This window comes from Nothobranchius furzeri, chromosome 17 (genome assembly GCF_043380555.1).
Source record: "Nothobranchius furzeri strain GRZ-AD chromosome 17, NfurGRZ-RIMD1, whole genome shotgun sequence".
NCBI classification, from domain to species: domain Eukaryota; kingdom Metazoa; phylum Chordata; class Actinopteri; order Cyprinodontiformes; family Nothobranchiidae; genus Nothobranchius; species Nothobranchius furzeri.
Window position 1 is genome coordinate 26,430,204 of NC_091757.1, and position 18,255 is coordinate 26,448,458.

The 18,255-nt window shown below is 46.0% G+C and overlaps 1 protein-coding gene across 1 annotated transcript in view; it reads left to right on the forward strand.

The window, feature by feature from the left end:
• Positions 1 to 18,255, forward strand: part of pnpla7b (patatin-like phospholipase domain containing 7b) — an 82,807-nt gene that overhangs the window by 15,282 nt on the left and 49,270 nt on the right. Inside the window, exons 8-13 of the mRNA XM_015971837.3 lie at positions 1,123 to 1,203; positions 1,291 to 1,419; positions 1,849 to 1,929; positions 2,012 to 2,132; positions 2,202 to 2,285; positions 16,110 to 16,192. Coding sequence (XP_015827323.3) covers positions 1,123 to 1,203; positions 1,291 to 1,419; positions 1,849 to 1,929; positions 2,012 to 2,132; positions 2,202 to 2,285; positions 16,110 to 16,192 — 579 coding nt within the window. The remainder of the gene's footprint in view (positions 1 to 1,122; positions 1,204 to 1,290; positions 1,420 to 1,848; positions 1,930 to 2,011; positions 2,133 to 2,201; positions 2,286 to 16,109; positions 16,193 to 18,255) is intronic.

Consider the following 18,255-nt stretch of genomic DNA (forward strand, 5'->3'; position numbering starts at 1 on the left):
GTCTGCTGCGTTCCTTATGTAGGAAACGTTTCACTGAGTGACTTAATGAACTGACCTGTACCGGGATGTTTACTGTGTGATGTGCCTTGAGACGACCCTTCACCTGATTTGGTGCTTTATAAATAAACTGAATGAAAAAATTCAATTCAAAATACAAACTTATCAGAAAATTTTCTCCACTTACAGGTTTGTCAAATAGATTATCTGATTAATGGACACATGATTTGGTAGAATATTCAGCAGCTGCTGCCCTAGTTCCAGGCATAGCATAGCGTACCAAACCAGGTTGGGAACGTGATGTCACTGACTGGCTAGGAGGTGGAATGACTGGTTGAGCCAGAGCGTTTCGTCTCACTGTTCTCAGCGAGTCAGAGTCTGACCAGAAACCACCCGCCAAGCACAGTGTTCATCTTGGCCTCCATTGTTGCGTTGTGTTGTGTTGTTGTCGTGTGCAGATCTTTATTACTAAAATGTTGAAGCTCCGAGACAAATTGGTCCACTTAACCGGTCAAGAAGAGATCGCGTCCAAAGCGCCTAAGGATCTGGGGCCATCATCAGGTGTCATTCCGAACCCTTTCCTTTTCTCTCGAGTGTTAAAATGTTCTCCATCTAACTGGTGCGCCTCTCGCTTGTGCTCTGAGAGCTCCTAATCTTGTACTAATCTACTCCCATGGGTTTGGAGCTAGAACTGTTGCACCCCACCACTCTCTCCATCAGTTCTGACCCAGGACAGGATGGGAAAGCTGTTTTGTGTCTTTCTGACTCTCAAAAATGAAATAAAAACTTTGTGGGTGACCTCTCTCTGCAGTGTGAACGTAGCCTGGTAGAATAATTAATAGCTGCTGCCCATCCCATCCCAAAGTGTAGACTTCTTGATCTGCCTCTGTAATGCGTGCTGTATCACCATATAGTGGTGTGGTGAGCATCTTTCAGACTTTTTTATAATAATGTGAGTGAAGATATGTTGAATTCATAAAAACTCTGTTTTTGACTAACATCAGGAATATCCTGAGTGGTAAGGAACTCTGATGGTGGTGCGGGTGAACTAAAATCCCCTCTGTAGCAGCCTGACCCCCAGCTGGTTGGCTGTGTTCCTGATGTCTGGCTTGTGTGTCCCTGCAGGATGGTACCGATGCTGTTGTGAAGGATGTACTCCCTGGAGACAGTGTCCATAGTCTGCTCAGTATCCTCGACGTCATCACCGTATGTTTGAACTACTATGTGTTCCGCCCGTCGTCCTCACTGCTTTGTAACAGCTGCTCTGGTTTAAGTGAACTCTTGTGTCTTCAGGGCTACCCGGCTCCATACAAGACCGTCTCAGCCCGGGCCGCCGTCCCCTCTGCAGTCCTCCGTCTTCCAGCGGTTGCATTTCAGGCTGTCTTTGAGAAATATCCTGAGACCTTGGTCCGCGTCATTCAGGTAAATCTGAGCTGAGGTTTAAAATCCCCCCAGCCACACACGTCGGTGGTCGATGCCAAGCATTACGTCCGAGCCTGCCTCTCACATCCAGGGACCTTTAGGTAGAACTTCTCTAGTAAATACCTTCTGTTGGGCAGCTGCTCTCAGGACCTGGTCAGTGCTCTGCTGGGCGGTGGCATGAAGACCTTTTTGACAGATTCTTCTGCCAGGTGTTCCCAGCAGAACCTCACTAGTCTATGTGTGGCATCATCTCCTGCCATCTGAACCACCAGGTTTCCAAAACCCATGACCACAGGTTTAGCAACACGACTACAAAGTCTGTCATTTGGTCATGTTTTAACTTAGTGGTTTTGGTGAAGCTCTGAATGATTTTAGTCTGAACTACATGAATATACGACCCCTACCATCATGCTGTTGTGTTTCCTGTAGATAATCATGGTGCGTCTGCAGAGAGTTACCTTCCTGGCCTTACACAACTACCTCGGTCTGACCACTGAGCTCTTTAACCCAGTAAGTTTGGTAGGACACACACAGACTGAGCCAACATGTGTGAATGGGGATGATGTCTCTTTTATCCATGTGTGTGTAACAGGAGAGTCAGGCCATCTCTCTAGTGTCGGTGGCTAACATTCTGGTTGAAAGTCATCAGCACAAAGGTTTCCGAAAGCAGTTGTCTCACTCTGACGACGTCGGTCCTGAAAAGACTAATACAGGTACCGACTCCCAGCGATCAGCTCACCTTCTGTTTTATTCTGCACTGATCCACCCGTTTGTTGTGACAGGACCAGAACGGTGCAGCTCGTGTGATGCACCCACAGCTAGAGCCAGGAAAGCCCACTCCCAGCCCAGCCCCAATGCTGCTGCAGGTATGGGACATCATCACACAGTCCTCAAGAACCCTCCAACACACACACACACACACACACACACACACACGCACGCACGCACGCACGCACGCACGCACGCACACACACACACACACACACACACACAGACCAACCAATATTTTTCTCCTTTTACTTCTCTTACAGCTCAGGATATTCCTGATTTTAGTAAAAAAAAAAACTATAAAGAGAAACAGGATGACTGTAGTTTACAGCAGGGGTCTCAGACTCAGTTCAGCTGAGGGCCGCTGAAGGCAGATTCTAGGTGAGGCTGGGCCACATTAGGTTTTCCACAAGAAAAGCAATGTCAAAAAAACCATCTTCTCAAATCTCTTTGTTTTCATTTAACATGAAATAAGATGGAAAAATATACAACAAATCAGTAATGAATAAAAAAAGTAATTTGATTTCTCAGCGACTATTTGGTTTCTTTAGAAACCTATAATGGCTGTATTCAGATTTAAATGTCTGGATTAACAGTTCTTTAACCTTCTTCTGAACATTAGTGGAACATGAACTGTTCTTCTGAACATTAGTGGAACATGAACTGTTCTTCTGAACATTAGTGGAACATAAACTGTGTAACGGAATTGAAGTGATGTAACTATCTAAAGTTGTAGTTTAATACACTGTTAGTAGTTCACTTTTTATAAACAGAAGAATAGGCTGTTTTTATCATCAGGGAGTTTAATTAAACACTCTGTATTGACTTTGAGACAAGAAAAGAGAGAGAGATATGGGATCGTTTGAGAATCTTTAATTTCTGAATTATAAATTCTAAACAATCTACCAGGACTACTCTGTGATGGATGAGAATGGATTCGGATGTTGTGTTGGTGCGTGTGTGTGTGTGTGTGTTTGGTTCAGATTCTCTAGGCTGACGTAAAGGAATCTGGTCGTCTTTGTTATGACTAGATATCACGAGGCTTATAAAGTGATGACATGAGCCGCTATTTTGCCGTGTACGTACCCAGTGGGGGTCTCCCAGGTAGATCAGGAAATGCCAGGTACAAGAACCTCGGATGTACGCTGGAGCTGTCGGTGCAGCGGTCGCAACGTTTCAAAGCCCGTCTGGAGGGTCGACCCCGGTACCGTTCGTCGGCGTCAGCAGGTGCTCTTATTTTGAAAGGACGTCGTCTGGTTGTTAAACGACGAAAATCTCCCGTTTCACAGTTCTTAGTTTAGAGAAGAAAACACATCTGGACAGGCTGTGCTTTTCTTTAGGATGATGTTGAATAGAACTGAAGTCAAAATGGAACTAAGCTTAAAATGACGTTGCCTTGTTTTATATCTCTGAATTGTTGATAAATTGGAGTAAAGTGGATTGGACACTTGAAGTCAACACCAGATTCTCCTGCGGCAGCCGAAAGCTCTGATTGGTTGGAACAATGTGTCATGCGTTTCTATGGAGATGAGGATCAGTATGTCTGTGCCGTAGTCCTGGTTTCATTAAACATAATTCATGACATATCTATTTCACAGATCATTCACTTGATTATTGTTGATCAACATCTGTTTTGCTTAATAATTTTAATCACAAATAAAGTACTTTGATTAAGTAAAGCTTCTTCTTCTCCTTCGGACTCTTCTCCTGGAATGTAAACAGTCTGAGGAACACCCGACCTTGGTTTTTCTACACGGTGTTATTGTGCCCAGGGGGCAGCTGTATGGAGCTGAAAACAATGAACTTCATAACCTTACATATCCCCCATTTTCAAGGTCAATGTGGTCCTTCAAGAGACCACTTGGTCATTGAACAAACCCAAGTTATGAAGAATCTTGACAACAGAACAGGATGCGATCCCAAGGGAACAGCCATCTGTGGTGAGGCATGAACCCCACGCCGGAGAACAGTCTCGCATACTCCTCAGGAAGAACACAAGTCAGCAGGTTATTAATTATTCCCCATGGAAGCCATAAACGAAGCAACAGCAACTTCATATCCTCACGGGCAATAAAGCAAAGCAGGAGCAAATCTTGAACGTATCCACGAACAGGGTAGTATTCCAATTAAAAATCGATTGTTGTATCCGCAGGCAGGGTAATATTCCAAATAAAAATTGAACTTTGAAAGAGTACTTATCGTAATCCACAAAAAGGGAAGAGCGGGTGACAGTAATCCCAACGAATGAGGTGTCCCAGCAGCCATGCCGGAACCACAGTCGTCCAAGGCCAACGAGCCGGAGCACCCTCAGGAGTAGTCGATGCAGATGACGAGTCACGGATCCACCCCCAGGACGCAGGATCCTCACAAGCTCAGCAGAGGAGAGAGAGCACAGTGTAGGCACTTCAATGTAGACACGACAAAAGTGCATTTCATGTCATCAAAGAAATAAAAATAATAAAAACCTAACTCTATGAGTGCCTTTTGTACTATGTGTTAGTTTTAAGTGTAATTACCCATTAAGTGAAGAAATGGATGCAGCCCTGACTGTGTAAGATGCAAAAAGGGATGATGCGAGAAGCAGAAAAATGAAAGAAACCCTAACTGGTATCAGTGCATCCTCACTGTAAATACACGCTGTCAGGACAGAGGCAAAATTGGTTGTAGCCCCGCAGGATAAATCAAAGAATTGATAATCACAAACATAATTTTTCTCATGATAAAATCAACTGGTCAAAGGTACTATAAAAAACAGAAATGTAAATCAGCACTAAAATGTAAATCAGTGGTTAGTAATCATGTTCATGTCAATGTACCCCTAAGCAATTGTGATTAGTAAAGATTAAAAAAACAAAATTTTGGACAACAGTACTATGTGACCTAACCCACTCACTGTTACCTGACTCCAGGAGCCCACAGCACGTCCATCTCAACACACCTTAAGTCTGCACGTGACGTATAACAGGAAAGACAAACATGTACACTCACAAACAAACAAATTTGTGTAATCAGAGATAGAAATCTGTGGAACCAACGGGACGTATTTATCACCCCCCTTTTGAAGTCGGTGGATTGTTGTTGACCCGACCATCTGGGCAAAAGTTTCTTAGCCAGCTTCCCCGAGGTCGCATTGTTGTTACCCGTTTTGGGAGCGAAAATGTAGTACCAGGCCTGGTCACCTACATCGAGTTCGGAATGTGAGGCTTTCTTATCGTAATAAGTTTTTCTGCCTTCAGCTGACTTTCCCAGAGATGCCTGTGCGAACGAGAATGCTGCAAGCAGGTGATTTCTCAGGTCCTGCAAGTATTGGCTGCTCGTACACGCCGGGGCTGTGTCGGACTGAACCTGTCGTTGATACAGTAGGTGAAGCGGTAGGGTCATCTGTCTGCCCGTCATCATTTCAAACGGGGAGACACCTGTAGACTCGTGAGGGGTAGCGCGTATGGCCATGAGGACCAACGGAAGCTTCACATCCCAATCTCGGTGGTTAGCTTTCACGTACTTTTTTAACATGCCGATAACCGTGCGGTTCACCCTTTCGACCTGTCCAGAGGACTGGGGCCGGTGGCTAATGTGGAACTTAGCCTTGACACCCAACAGTTCCCAAAGATGTTTCATCACGTCAGAGGTGAAATGGGTACCCCTGTCCGAGTCGACCCTCGTGGGCAAACCGAAGCGGGCAAAAACGTGATTCAGCAAGAGGACCGCTGTAGTCTTAGCCGTGTCATCAGGAGCTGGCAAACATTCAACCCATTTGGTGAATGCGCAGGTGACAGTCAGTGTGTACTTACTCCCTCTGGTGGATTTGGTCAGAGGCCCCACCCAATCGAATTGCAAGTCCGACCACGGAGTGGTTGGCCCTTTTTCCTGTAGGGGAGCTCTGTGCGTAGGGTTGGACGGCTGAAACTGACAACAAACCAAGCAACGCTCGACGTGGTCCGAGATATCACGACGCATCCCCGGCCAATAAGCAACCCGGCACAGGGCACCGAACGTGGCCTTGACGCCTTTGTGACCGGCGGATGGAGAGTCATGAGCCTGCGAGATCATGTCCCTCCTCAGCGGTTTTGTAGTAACAAGGACAGGCGGCGAAGGAGGCTTGGCGGCGTGCATCAGCAGCCCTTCGACGACCCTCAGCGTAGACCGCACACGAAAGAGAGAGCGAAGCTCTGGAACGGAATCAAGCTCGACGGAAGTCGGTAGCTGGGTTTTAGGATCAGAAATGTACTTGATCATCCTGCTGATAGCAGGGTCCCGGGATTGAAGACTGACGAGATCGGTATCCGAATAGGCAGGTTGAACGGCCACCGCACCTTTGGGTTGTCCCGAGTCGGACGCTTTAGCAGCCCGAGCTCGAGTAACTACACACACCTGGTTTTCATCAGGGAAAGACCACACATGTCCATCAAGCCACCCGGGTTCGAAAACCCACAAGGGACCATCGGTCGCGCCCTGTTTGGCCAAAGAGTCTGCAAGATCGTTCAACTCCTTTTCAGGATCGGGTGCGCGAGAGTGACCTTTGACTTTACGCCAGTAATTGTGCATGTCAAGTGCAGTCACCAGAATGTCACACGCCCTGAAGAGGGCCTGGTTTTTGACGGGCTTCCGGCTAGCGGTCTGGAACCTGCTACTCTTCCACGTTGGTAGGTGACACAAGAAACTGAGACGCGCGTAGTCCGAGTCAGTGCAAACCACCAGTTCACGGAAGCCATGGTCCCTAGCGCTACGTAGCGCTATCACGATCCCCGCTACTTCAGCATACTGTGAGGTCTTCTCACCCAGCGAGTAACATCGGGACTCCCTGCGGTCACCGTCTACCCAGACGACACCCACGCCCGCACTAGGCGCAGAACCATGCCGAAAAGCACTGCCATCCACGTATACGGTCGGTAAACCCGCACAGTACGACTGGTCGTAGTAGTGGTGGTTGCGGTTTAGAAGAGCCTGAGGGGGCCTGGCTGGCGGGACTGACGCGATGGCGTCGTCCGAGCAATGTTGGCACGCAGCCAAACCCATGCCAAGAGGGCTACGTCGGTTCTGGGCGTAGCGCACCTCGATTTCGAAACTTTGACGAGCCAGCAGCCACGAAGCGATTCGTGAATTGGTCACCACACCATCTCTGATGCGCTGACTGTTAAGGAAGGTCACCGGCTGGTGCTGTGTCTCAATGATGATTTTCTGTCCGCCAATGTAGTTCGCAAAGTACTTAACTGCCCACATGGTGGAAAGCAAAGCCTTTTCACAGTCCGAGTATTTCAACTCAGGTCCAGTCAAGAGCTTACTAGCATAGGCCACGACACGCCTGTCGCAGTCATGAATCTGGTAGAGACCAGCACTCAAACAGTGAGCTGAGAAACCAACCTCAAGATAGAACTCCTTGTCACAGTCGGGGAGCGCCAAGCACGGAGCCGAGCACATGGCGGCCTTCAGGTCGTCCATGGCCTGCTGGTGCTGCTCCGCCCACTCAAACGCCACATCCTTTTTCAACAGATTAGTCAGAGGTCGTGCCAACTCAGCGTAATGTTCCACGAACTGACGCGAGTAGTTGCAGACCCCCAAGAAGCTGCGAAGTTCAGAGACGTTCGTCGGAGGTGTGATGGTGGCAACACCCTGAATCCTGCCAAGCTGAGGCTGCACTCCCTGTGGTCCCACAAGGAGGCCAACGTACTGAACTTGCGACCTGCACCACTGTCCCTTGGCGAGAGAGATCTTAGCACCCGCCGCCGCGAGCTGACCCATGACATGGTCCAGCTCGGCCAGGTGGTCATCCAACGTACGCCGACGAATAAGAATGTCGTCGACATAGATGAGTGTCCCACGCTCTCGAGCATCGGGGCAGGCCTTGTTCAAGAAGATGTTGAACTCAGCTGGCGAGTTGGAATAACCAAAAGGACACCGGGTGAAGGTGTACTGCCGGTTGGCAAAGGAGAAAGCAAGTTTGTGTTGGTCCGATTCGTGGACGGGAATCGTCCAGAATCCAGACGCAATGTCAAGGGTGGAAAAGTACTTAGCATCTTTCACTTTTGGAAGCTCCTGCTCCAGGCGTGCCATAGGCCACCTAGACAAGGGGACCTGTTTGTTGAGTTGCCGGTAGTCAATGGTAAGTCGCCACTTACCATTAGGCTTCAGTACCGGCCACAACGGAGCCGAGTAGGTGCTGTTGCAGGGTCGAATGACCCCGTTAGCCAAGAGGCTGTCAATGATTTCCTGGACCGGTTCTATGGACGCCAGGGGAATCTTGTATTGCCGCACAAAGGACGGCGGTGCATCGGGCCTGGTAGGAATCCGGACTTCATGGATAGTGGTCAGACCACAGTCCAAGGAGTCAAGTGAAAGAAAATCCTGGCACTTTAGCAAAAGTTGTCTTAGCTGGTCGCGCTCGACATCGTTGGTGAGAGCATCCGCTTGGTCTATGACCTTCTCAATCTGTAACAGAAGTTACGGGGGTCTACCCGGTGGCTTCGAGAGTGGTGGTGAGTTCGAAATCGCGTCCCCCCGCGAAAGACATGCCACCGAAGGGCGTCCGCCTGTGTCAGGCCACGGTTTGTACGGCTTTGGCTTCCGCACACGTGCAAACAGTTGTCCGGACGTACCGCTGATTCTAGCGTCAAGGCGTTGGAGACAGTCCAACCCTAAGAGCATGGGCATCGGCATATCCTCGGTGATGTACACGAGGTGTTTAAAGGACATGCCTCCTATCGAGATGTTGACCTCAGCCGTCGCAGCCGCGGGCGAGGGAGCGCCATAGAACTCGTAAAAATCCTTTGGGCCCGAAATGAGTGTGGGGGGTGAGATGTCCTCCCCCCTTTGTTCGCACATGCTGCTGTAAAGAGCTCCGCTGATGAGCGAGATGTCCGCTCCTGTGTCTAATAATGCGACACAGCGATGTCTCTGATTTACAGTGACCTCCACTGCGGGCCTATTAGATCCCTTTCTCCCGACCAGAGGTGCAAGCAAAATTTTCTCAGTGACGGCGGTGGTAGTAGTGGTACTGCGGTCGGCATCTGCGGGTTCATCGCCTAACATCGCCATGGATGGAACGACCGGTGAGGTGTTGTCGCATTCCTTTGAGGTGTTGTTGTTTTCCTGTGAACCAGAACCTGAGAAAACATCAACCTGCAGCATTTCAGTCTCACTTTGCGGCTTCTCAGGCAAACACGGAGTCTCTGACCGGGTCTCCTGAGAATCACGCACAAATTGTTTGATGCCCTTGACGTCTTTCTGAAGATTGCAGATCATGTTCATCATGTTAGTCATCATTGGAAGGAAAGTGTTTTGCATCGCCTGAAGTTGAGATGATAATTGCATTGTTACCTCTGAGTCCATTTTCCAAAATAGTAAATAGTCTTTTCTTGTTTTATCTACTAATTTACTCTTCGAATTTGCCTTCTAATTAGATGTTTATTTAGAAACAACCTTACCTGTAGACTTTTTTTTTAAAAGAATTAGTTACAGGGAAGCTTGGCTGGTGAATGATTATTTTGGGCAAAATTGTTCAATAATGCCAAAAATATCATTGTCATTTGACCTGCCCAAGATGGCGGGTCGAGCTACGTGTCGGGCACCTAAGATGGCGGACCGCCGCGCATGCGTCGTCCGACACCCGGCTTTGATCCCCGTAGCAATCACACGATTCTAAACACCGCTGCGTGTTTCTGAACCGCCGCTAACGTTACCTTAAAGTACTCCGTACCGGAAGGTTTAGCGGATTAAAGGACGCAGTACCCCTGCGTCGGAACAGCTAGAAAGCTCCGCGGGACGCGTTCCCGAGCCTTCTCACCGAGAAGAGTGGCTAGTTAGCTCGTCGGCTAATGCTAGCGAACGCCCTGTCGCGACCAGGGTCTCAAAATTGCCTCGATCAACCAACGGGCATCTCGCGCCGTGATTGAAAGGGTCTCAATAGCGTACGCAATCTGGATGCAGTATCGCTCTGCGGTTGTTCTCGGCTGACAGCGTTTACCGAGCAAGTCAAGCTACGGCAGGTGCTAACGAGAATTCCGACTAAGAACAGCGCGGATCCCTGCGCTCATCGAATGGAAATAAATTTCCGACGGAGTCTTCTGACTCCGATTACACAAATGGATGCACACAGTGTCACAAACACAGCGACAAACAATTAACAGACGGTTCCAATGCAATAAAACAGGAGAAATGTTTACCCTTAGATGTAGGCCCCAAAATGGCCACCAGCACACGTCAGCACTTAAGGTGTTTTGATGAAACAGCGCCTCCTGTTGGAGGGTGATGAATGTGCACCCCCCTTTCTGAGAGCTGGATGAGGAAGCGCTCGCTTTTTCTCTTTCACTAACACACAGACACTGAACCCAAAAATCCCAAATAAAATGTCTCAGAGTCGGCACAAAGTGTAATAAACTGTGCAGATATCAAGCTTGGCTCGCCATATTGTAACGGAATTGAAGTGATGTAACTATCTAAAGTTGTAGTTTAATACACTGTTAGTAGTTCACTTTTTATAAACAGAAGAATAGGCTGTTTTTATCATCAGGGAGTTTAATTAAACACTCTGTATTGACTTTGAGACAAGAAAAGAGAGAGAGATATGGGATCATTTGAGAATCTTTAATTTCTGAATTATAAATTCTAAACAATCTACCAGGACTACTCTGTGATGGATGAGAATGGATTCGGATGTTGTGTTGGTGTGTGTGTGTGTGTGTGTGTTTGGTTCAGATTCTCTAGGCTGACGTAAAGGAATCTGGTCGTCTTTGTTATGACTAGATATCACGAGGCTTATAAAGTGATGACATGAGCCGCTATTTTGCCGTGTACGTACCCAGTGGGGGTCTCCCAGGTAGATCAGGAAATGCCAGGTCCAAGAACCTCGGATGTACGCTGGAGCTGTCGGTGCAGCGGTCGCGACGTTTCAAAGCCCGTCTGGAGGGTCGACCCCGGTACCGTTCGTCGGCGTCAGCAGGTGCTCTTATTTTGAAAGGACGTCGTCTGGTTGTTAAACGACGAAAATCTCCCGTTTCACAGTTGTTAGTTTAGAGAAGAAAACACATCTGGACAGGCTGTGCTTTTCTTTAGGATGATGTTGAATAGAACTGAAGTCAAAATGGAACTAAGCTTAAAATGGCGTTGCCTTGTTTTATATCTCTGAATTGTTGATAAATTGGAGTAAAGTGGATTGGACACTTGAAGTCAACACCAGATTCTCCTGCGGCAGCCGAAAGCTCTGATTGGTTGGAACAATGTGTCATGCGTTTCTATGGAGATGAGGATCAGTATGTCTGTGCCGTAGTCCTGGTTTCATTAAACATAATTCATGACATATCTATTTCACAGATCATTCACTTGATTATTGTTGATCAACATCTGTTTTGCTTAATAATTTTAATCACAAATAAAGTACTTTGATTAAGTAAAGCTTCTTCTTCTCCTTCGGACTCTTCTCCTGGAATGTAAACAGTCTGAGGAACACCCGACCTTGGTTTTTCTACACGGTGTTATTGTGCCCAGGGGGCAGCTGTATGGAGTTGAAAACAATGAACTTCATAACCTTACAACTGTTCTTCTGAACATCAGTGGAACATGAACTGTTCTTCTGAACATTAGTGGAACATGAACTGTTCTTCTGAACATCAGTGGAACATGAACTGTTCTTCTGAACATTAGTGGAACATGAACTGTTCTTCTGAACATTAGTGGAACATGAACTGTTCTTCTGAACATTAGTGGAACATGAACTGTTCTTCTGAACATCAGTGGAACATGAACTGTTCTTCTGAACATTAGTGGAACATGAACTGTTCTTCTGAACATTAGTGGAACATGAACTGTTCTTCTGAACATCAGTGGAACATGAACTGTTCTTCTGAACAAAGGTGGAACATGAACTGTTCTTCTGAACATTAGTGGAACATGAACTGTTCTTCTGAACATTAGTGGAACATGAACTGTTCTTCTGAACATTAGTGGAACATGAACTGTTCTTCTGAACATTAGTGGAACATGAACTGTTCTTCTGAACATCAGTGGAACATGAACTGTTCTTCTGAACATCAGTGGAACATGAACTGTTCTTCTGAACATTAGTGGAACATGAACTGTTCTTCTGAACATTAGTGGAACATGAACTGTTCTTCTGAACATTAGTGGAACATGAACTGTTCTTCTGAACATTAGTGGAACATGAACTGTTCTTCTGAACATTAGTGGAACATGAACTGTTCTTCTGAACATAGTTTCTCTTGCCTCATCCTTGCTGCTCGAGACCTGGCAGCGCCTCCTCTCACATAGCTGAGCAACATTTGGCCTGAGGGAGGAAGCAGTTGAGACCCTCAGTATGGCTTGAAGGTGATCATCAGTAAGTCTGGATCTGTACCTGGACTTGTTGAAGTTCAAGGTGGAGAAGAGCTTTTCGCACCAGTATGTGCTCTCAAAAAGGCACATCGTCCGCTTGAACATTCGGGAAAGTTCAGGGAAGCTAGGGGTCAACTCTCTGAGAGCCCAAGCTTGTCTGCTTCTCCATTCACCTCCCTGAACTTCGCTTTGAGTTCAGAGTTGCACTGCAGCTCAGTCAGCTCCATTTGAAGCACAGGAGGAGCATCCTGCACATCAGATGAGAAGGGATCAACAAAAATGTGGAAAGTAGCTCTGTGATTCTTGAAGTCTGCATATCTGTGCTCTAATTCTTCATGCAGCCTCAAAATGACATCAACATACTTCTCGGCACTGAGTGGTGTGCCCGCATCCACGAGTGTCTTGCATGCTGGGAAATGGCAAAGGTTTGTCTGAGAGAGCTGGGCTTTCCATCACACACGTTTTGTGGAGAATGCTCTCACGTTGTCATGGGCAGAACTAACAAGTTGCCCCGGGCCTTGTAACGTTTTGTTCAGTAAATTCAGCTCATGTGTGATATGAACAAGAAAAGCTAAGTCCATGAGCCTTTTGGGATCACTTAGCACAGGAACAGCCACTCCATCCTTCTCCATGAAGGCTTTCACCTCTGCTCTCAACTAAGAAATCTCTTCTGTACGTTTCCCCTGCTGAGCCAACGTACCTCGGTAAAGTAGAGCACATCCCCGTATTCTGACTCTGTTCCTTCTAAAAAGGCACAGAACTGTTGGTGCTTAGAGCCCCTGGATCTGACTTGGTTGATGCATTTCACAACGACAGACATCACGTTTTCAAACTTCAGGCATTTGCTGCAAAGGACCTGCTGATGGATAATGCAGTGTAGAGCAATGGCCTCCTCCACATCCTCGTCTTCCAGTGTTTTTTGAACAAGTGCCGCCAGTCCATTTTTCCTCCCCGTCATTGATGGGGCTCCATCAGTTGTTACTCCATCAAACGTCTTCCATGGCAGACCCACATTCTCAATGGCATCACAGAGCTGCCGAAGTAACTCCTGAGCGGTGGTCTGGCCACGCATTGGAGTTACCGTGAGCAACTCCTCCAACACTTCAAAATTGTCATCAACACCGCGGACAAACATTGCGAGCTGGGCAGCGTTGGTGATGTCTGTGGTCTCATCAAGAGCAACTGAGTATACACTGAAAGATTTGGCTTTCTCACACAGTTGGACATAAATGTCACTTGACAGATCAGAAATGTGATCTGCTACTGTGTTGGCAGAAAGGCTGATGTTACTAAATTGATTTTTCTTTTCTGGACAGACTATATTTGCAGCCTGTAATATGCACTTTTTGACAAATTCACCATCACTGAATGGCTTTCCTTCTTTAGCAGTCATCTCACTGACCATGTTGCTAGCTTCAACTGCTGCGTTACTCTCCTTGGTTGCTTTCTTGAAGAAATCTTGTTGCCCCAGAACAGATGTTTTAAGATTGGCAGTCCGTTAGGCTCTCTCATCTCCTTGGTATTTTGCATACTCCTCAGCATGTTTAGTTGTGTAATGATGTTTCACATTGTATTTTTCAGATTTCAGGTTTATTGGCCAAGTAAAATTACATTTACAAAGAATTTAGCTTCGGTAGATGTTCACTCTCTAAAACATACAACTACAATAAATGAGAATGAAAATACATAAGAACATGTATACCCACACACACACACACACACACACACACACACACACACACTCATATCCATAAGCATACTGAATAAGTATAAAAAAAACTATAGTAAAAGGATGGTAAAATAATCTACAGATTCAGGAGAGAAATGGCTGAAGGAGTTCTTGTGTCTGGTAGTTTTTGTGTACAGCGATCGATAGCGTCTGCCAGATGGGAGGAGATGGAAGAGAGTAGGAGGATGATGAATAAACTAATCAATAACTTTTCTGTTTTGTTTGATACTGATCAGTTCAGTTGCATTCAGTTAAACTACGTTTTCAATTCAGTAGATATCTGCGTTAGAGGGCTGCATCGGGATTGGGTCCCGAGGGACCCAACACAAATCTTGCGGGGGCGGGCGGTGTGAATTTTGCTGCGGGCGGGAATGGTCAGAAGAAACAGTGCGGGATCGGGATGAGTATGATGGAGTCGGCAACTGATGTTGAAAAGAAGCTGAAACAAGGTCTTTATGACACAAAAACCAAAGCAAGGCAAGTCAGACATTTGGAGGAGTTTCTCCGATTGTGTTAATATTTCTCATTCAGGTCTCTCTTAGAAAAGCGACCTCCATCACGGCCTGATTACAGAGGAGAATAAAATATGAAGCAGCCTTGATTTCATTAACCCTTTAAGCACCACACAGTAGCTTCTTTATGTTTTTTTAAAGAATTTTATAGTTGAAGTAGCGAGGAGTTATTTGAAATCACATGCGCCTATGCATCACCGGTGACCCTGGTGACGCATCGGCGTTAAAGGGTTAAAAACTAAATGAAAACAAAGTGCGTCAATCCTGACCAATGTGTTAAAAGACGTGCAGGATCCGATCAATTTGTTTTTCCCTACAGATAACGGCGCAGTGTGCAGCTCTGGTGGTAATCAAGTTAAATTTCATCTCTTTGCAACAATTTTCACAAGAAAACAAAACAGTTAAAAGCAGGGCTTGTGTTGTGTTGACCGGATAGTTCCTGTATTTGACCGTTTATTTTGATGGAGAAAGAATAGAAAGAATTACCCCGACGCATGCAGACGAACTGACATTTTATTCGTTACGCACATCGCAGAGGTAGCTAAATCACTCAAGAAAAGATTCCCATTTGAACATCTGAGCTGGACACTGCTCAGCGCAGCTCGCTGTCAGCGCGTACGTACGGTGCACAGCGAGCTGAAGATGTGGAGAGGGGCTTGGAGCGCGTCGCAGAACCAGAGCGCATGCGGGAAGCTTCCTCCCACTGAAGCCATTGTTTTCCAAATTCGGTCTCTCAGAGAGACTTGTCACTTAGAAAATGTTCCCTGATTATGAAACTTTGGCTGAATAGTGCTTGTTCCTGTCTCCAATGTGGCGACACATCCAGGAGCCGTCTGAGGAGAAGCCCAGAATCTCACATCCTCTTCAGCTCACAAAGCGCCGATATGATTACGCACAAGCGTGGCCCGTCAACCCGGTCTCACAGTAAGACCGGGTTGGACCTGTTCAGGTTTACACAGACAATCTTTACATTTAGAATTGACTTACAGATATAAAATTAATTCAGTGAAATATAAAGCATTTTATTTAAATATCCATTCATTATTTTACAAGCACAGAGAGCCGCATCAGATGGATGGAAGAGCTGCGGGTTGTCGAAGAAGAAGAAGAAGAAAATATCATTTCTGTACCACCTCTCAAGATAAAAATCACGAGACGCTTCACAAAAACAAAAAATATAAAAAATTGTAAAAATATAAAAAAAGCACTTAGAAAATTATTAAAAATATATTTCAAATGAGCAAGAATAAGCAATTGCGATTTAAAAGAAAAAATGTTAAGTGCTGTCTGGTATTTTAATAATAACAGTAATAAAGTTGCTGCAGGTGTTAACCAGACCGACCTGTGTGTGTTTGTAGGTGAAGCCGTGCTGGATGTTACCAGAGTGTTTGAGCAGGTCCAGCCCTCCAGAGAGGAGTCGGGGCCTCCTGGTCCAGTAAAGGTTTCTGTTTGAACTTTGGTTCTATTAGCATAAATCAGAATGTTCAGATGGATGGGTGTGATGAAGCAGCAGGTACTCTCTGACATGATGTGCACTCTGCAGGCTCAGCGTGCATTTTTAGCTGAGATGTTATTTTTCTGTGTGGTTTTAAAATGTTGACTCCATCAGACTCCGGTGTGGCCCACATGATGTGTTGGAAGGGCATCTGGACGCTACACTTGTCAGAGTTCGAGTTAATTCTGCTCAAAACGAGATGAGAAGTGAACCCCGTTTACCCTTGACCATGTTGCTTCTTGCCTCTTCCGGGCCAGAGTGGCTCTATCTGTCACAGTGCTGATGTGAAAATCACGATAAGAACCATGTCTATTCAGACTTTGATCACTTTGTAAAACCTCAGGTTTGGGTCAGATAAAAAAAATCTGCTTTGTTTTGCTCCAAAAGGCATAAAAGATCAGGTCTGCGGAATGAAAGGACCAGAAAGGCTGACTGGGGACGTTTATCCTGCATATATTTCTGATCAGCTGACCTGCAGCAGAATTCAGTGGAGAAGCTACACTTAACCCCTAGTTCACACTGAACGCATCAGCGGTGCGAAACGGCAGTGGAACATCACTCCTTCAAATTAGAATCCATTCTAGTCCATAGAGGAGATTCAAACCAGGCGTGTCCCAGAAACGGCGCAGCGCTTCTGGAACGAGCCTGAAAATGAAAGATATTTTTGCCCTGAGTCGTCTTTGGGACACTTCAGTTTCTGCACTTAACACGGAGCTAGACAGGAAATCACATTCAGTTTCAGTGAAAAACCCCCCAGTAATTTTCAAATCTATGTAGATATTTACTCTGCATTGTGCCAGAAGTGCTGCGGTGTGTTTTTCATGGCTTTAATCCTGGCAGTGGAGGGGAAGAGCATCATATATGACATCAAACAGTGATATTAAACATGATTTCCTTCCTTTTGGTTTAATGACAGATGGCAGAAACAAACCGTAACCTTTTAAGTCTCTAGGGATTTTGTGATCTTGCGAATCCAGCGAGGAGCACGGCATGGAAGGCACTCTGCGGCTGAGATTCTCCCGGTGTGTACTGGCACGCAGCGAAAGTAGCGAGTAAACCGTTTTGCTGCCGGTCCACAACGCTGATGCTTCCAGTGTGGAGTAGGGATTAGAGAGAACATGCAGAACTACACAGGAAGGGTTTGCTTACAAAACAAATAAAAAACGTTTTTGAGCTACAGACGTGGACAAAGTTGTTGGCACCCTTCGGTCAGTGAAAGAAAAACCCACAATGTTCACAGAAATAACTTCAACCTCACAAAAGTAATAATAAATAAAAATTATATGAAATATAACCAATGAAAGACAGACATGGCTTGTCAACCATGCTTCTATGGAATTAATTAAATAAATAAACTCATGGAACAGGCCTGGGCTAAAATGATGATACCCCAACTTAATATTTTGTTGCACAACCTTTTGAGGCAATTACTGCAATCAACCGGTTCCTGTAACTGTCAATGAGACTTCTGCACTTCTCAGCAGGTATTTTGGCCCGCTCCTCACGAGCACACTTCTCCAGTTATCTCGGGTTGGAAGGATGTCTTGTCCAGACAGCACGTTTCAATTCTTTACAAAGATGCTCAATAGGATTGATGTCAGGACTCATAGAAGGCCACTTTAGAATAGTCTGATGTTTTCCTCTTAGCCGTTCTTGTTTGTGTTTTCAGCTGAGTGTTTTGGGTCATTGTCATGTTGCAGAAGACCCATGAACTGTGATCAAAAAATCCTGTACCAGATGCAGCAAAACAGCCCCAGAACATAACAGCGCCTCCTCCGTGTTTCACAGTAGGAACAGCCTATCTGTCTATAGGATATTCTCCCAGAAGCTTTGCGGCTTGTCATCATGTAGCTTGGCATATTCCAGTCAAGCTTTTTTTTATGATTTGTTTTCAACAATGGTATCCTCCTTGGTCAGCTCCAATGTAGTCCACTTTGGCTCAATCAACAGATGGTGTGATATGACACTGATGTTCCTTGAGAAGTTCACCTTGGATCTCGTTAGACATT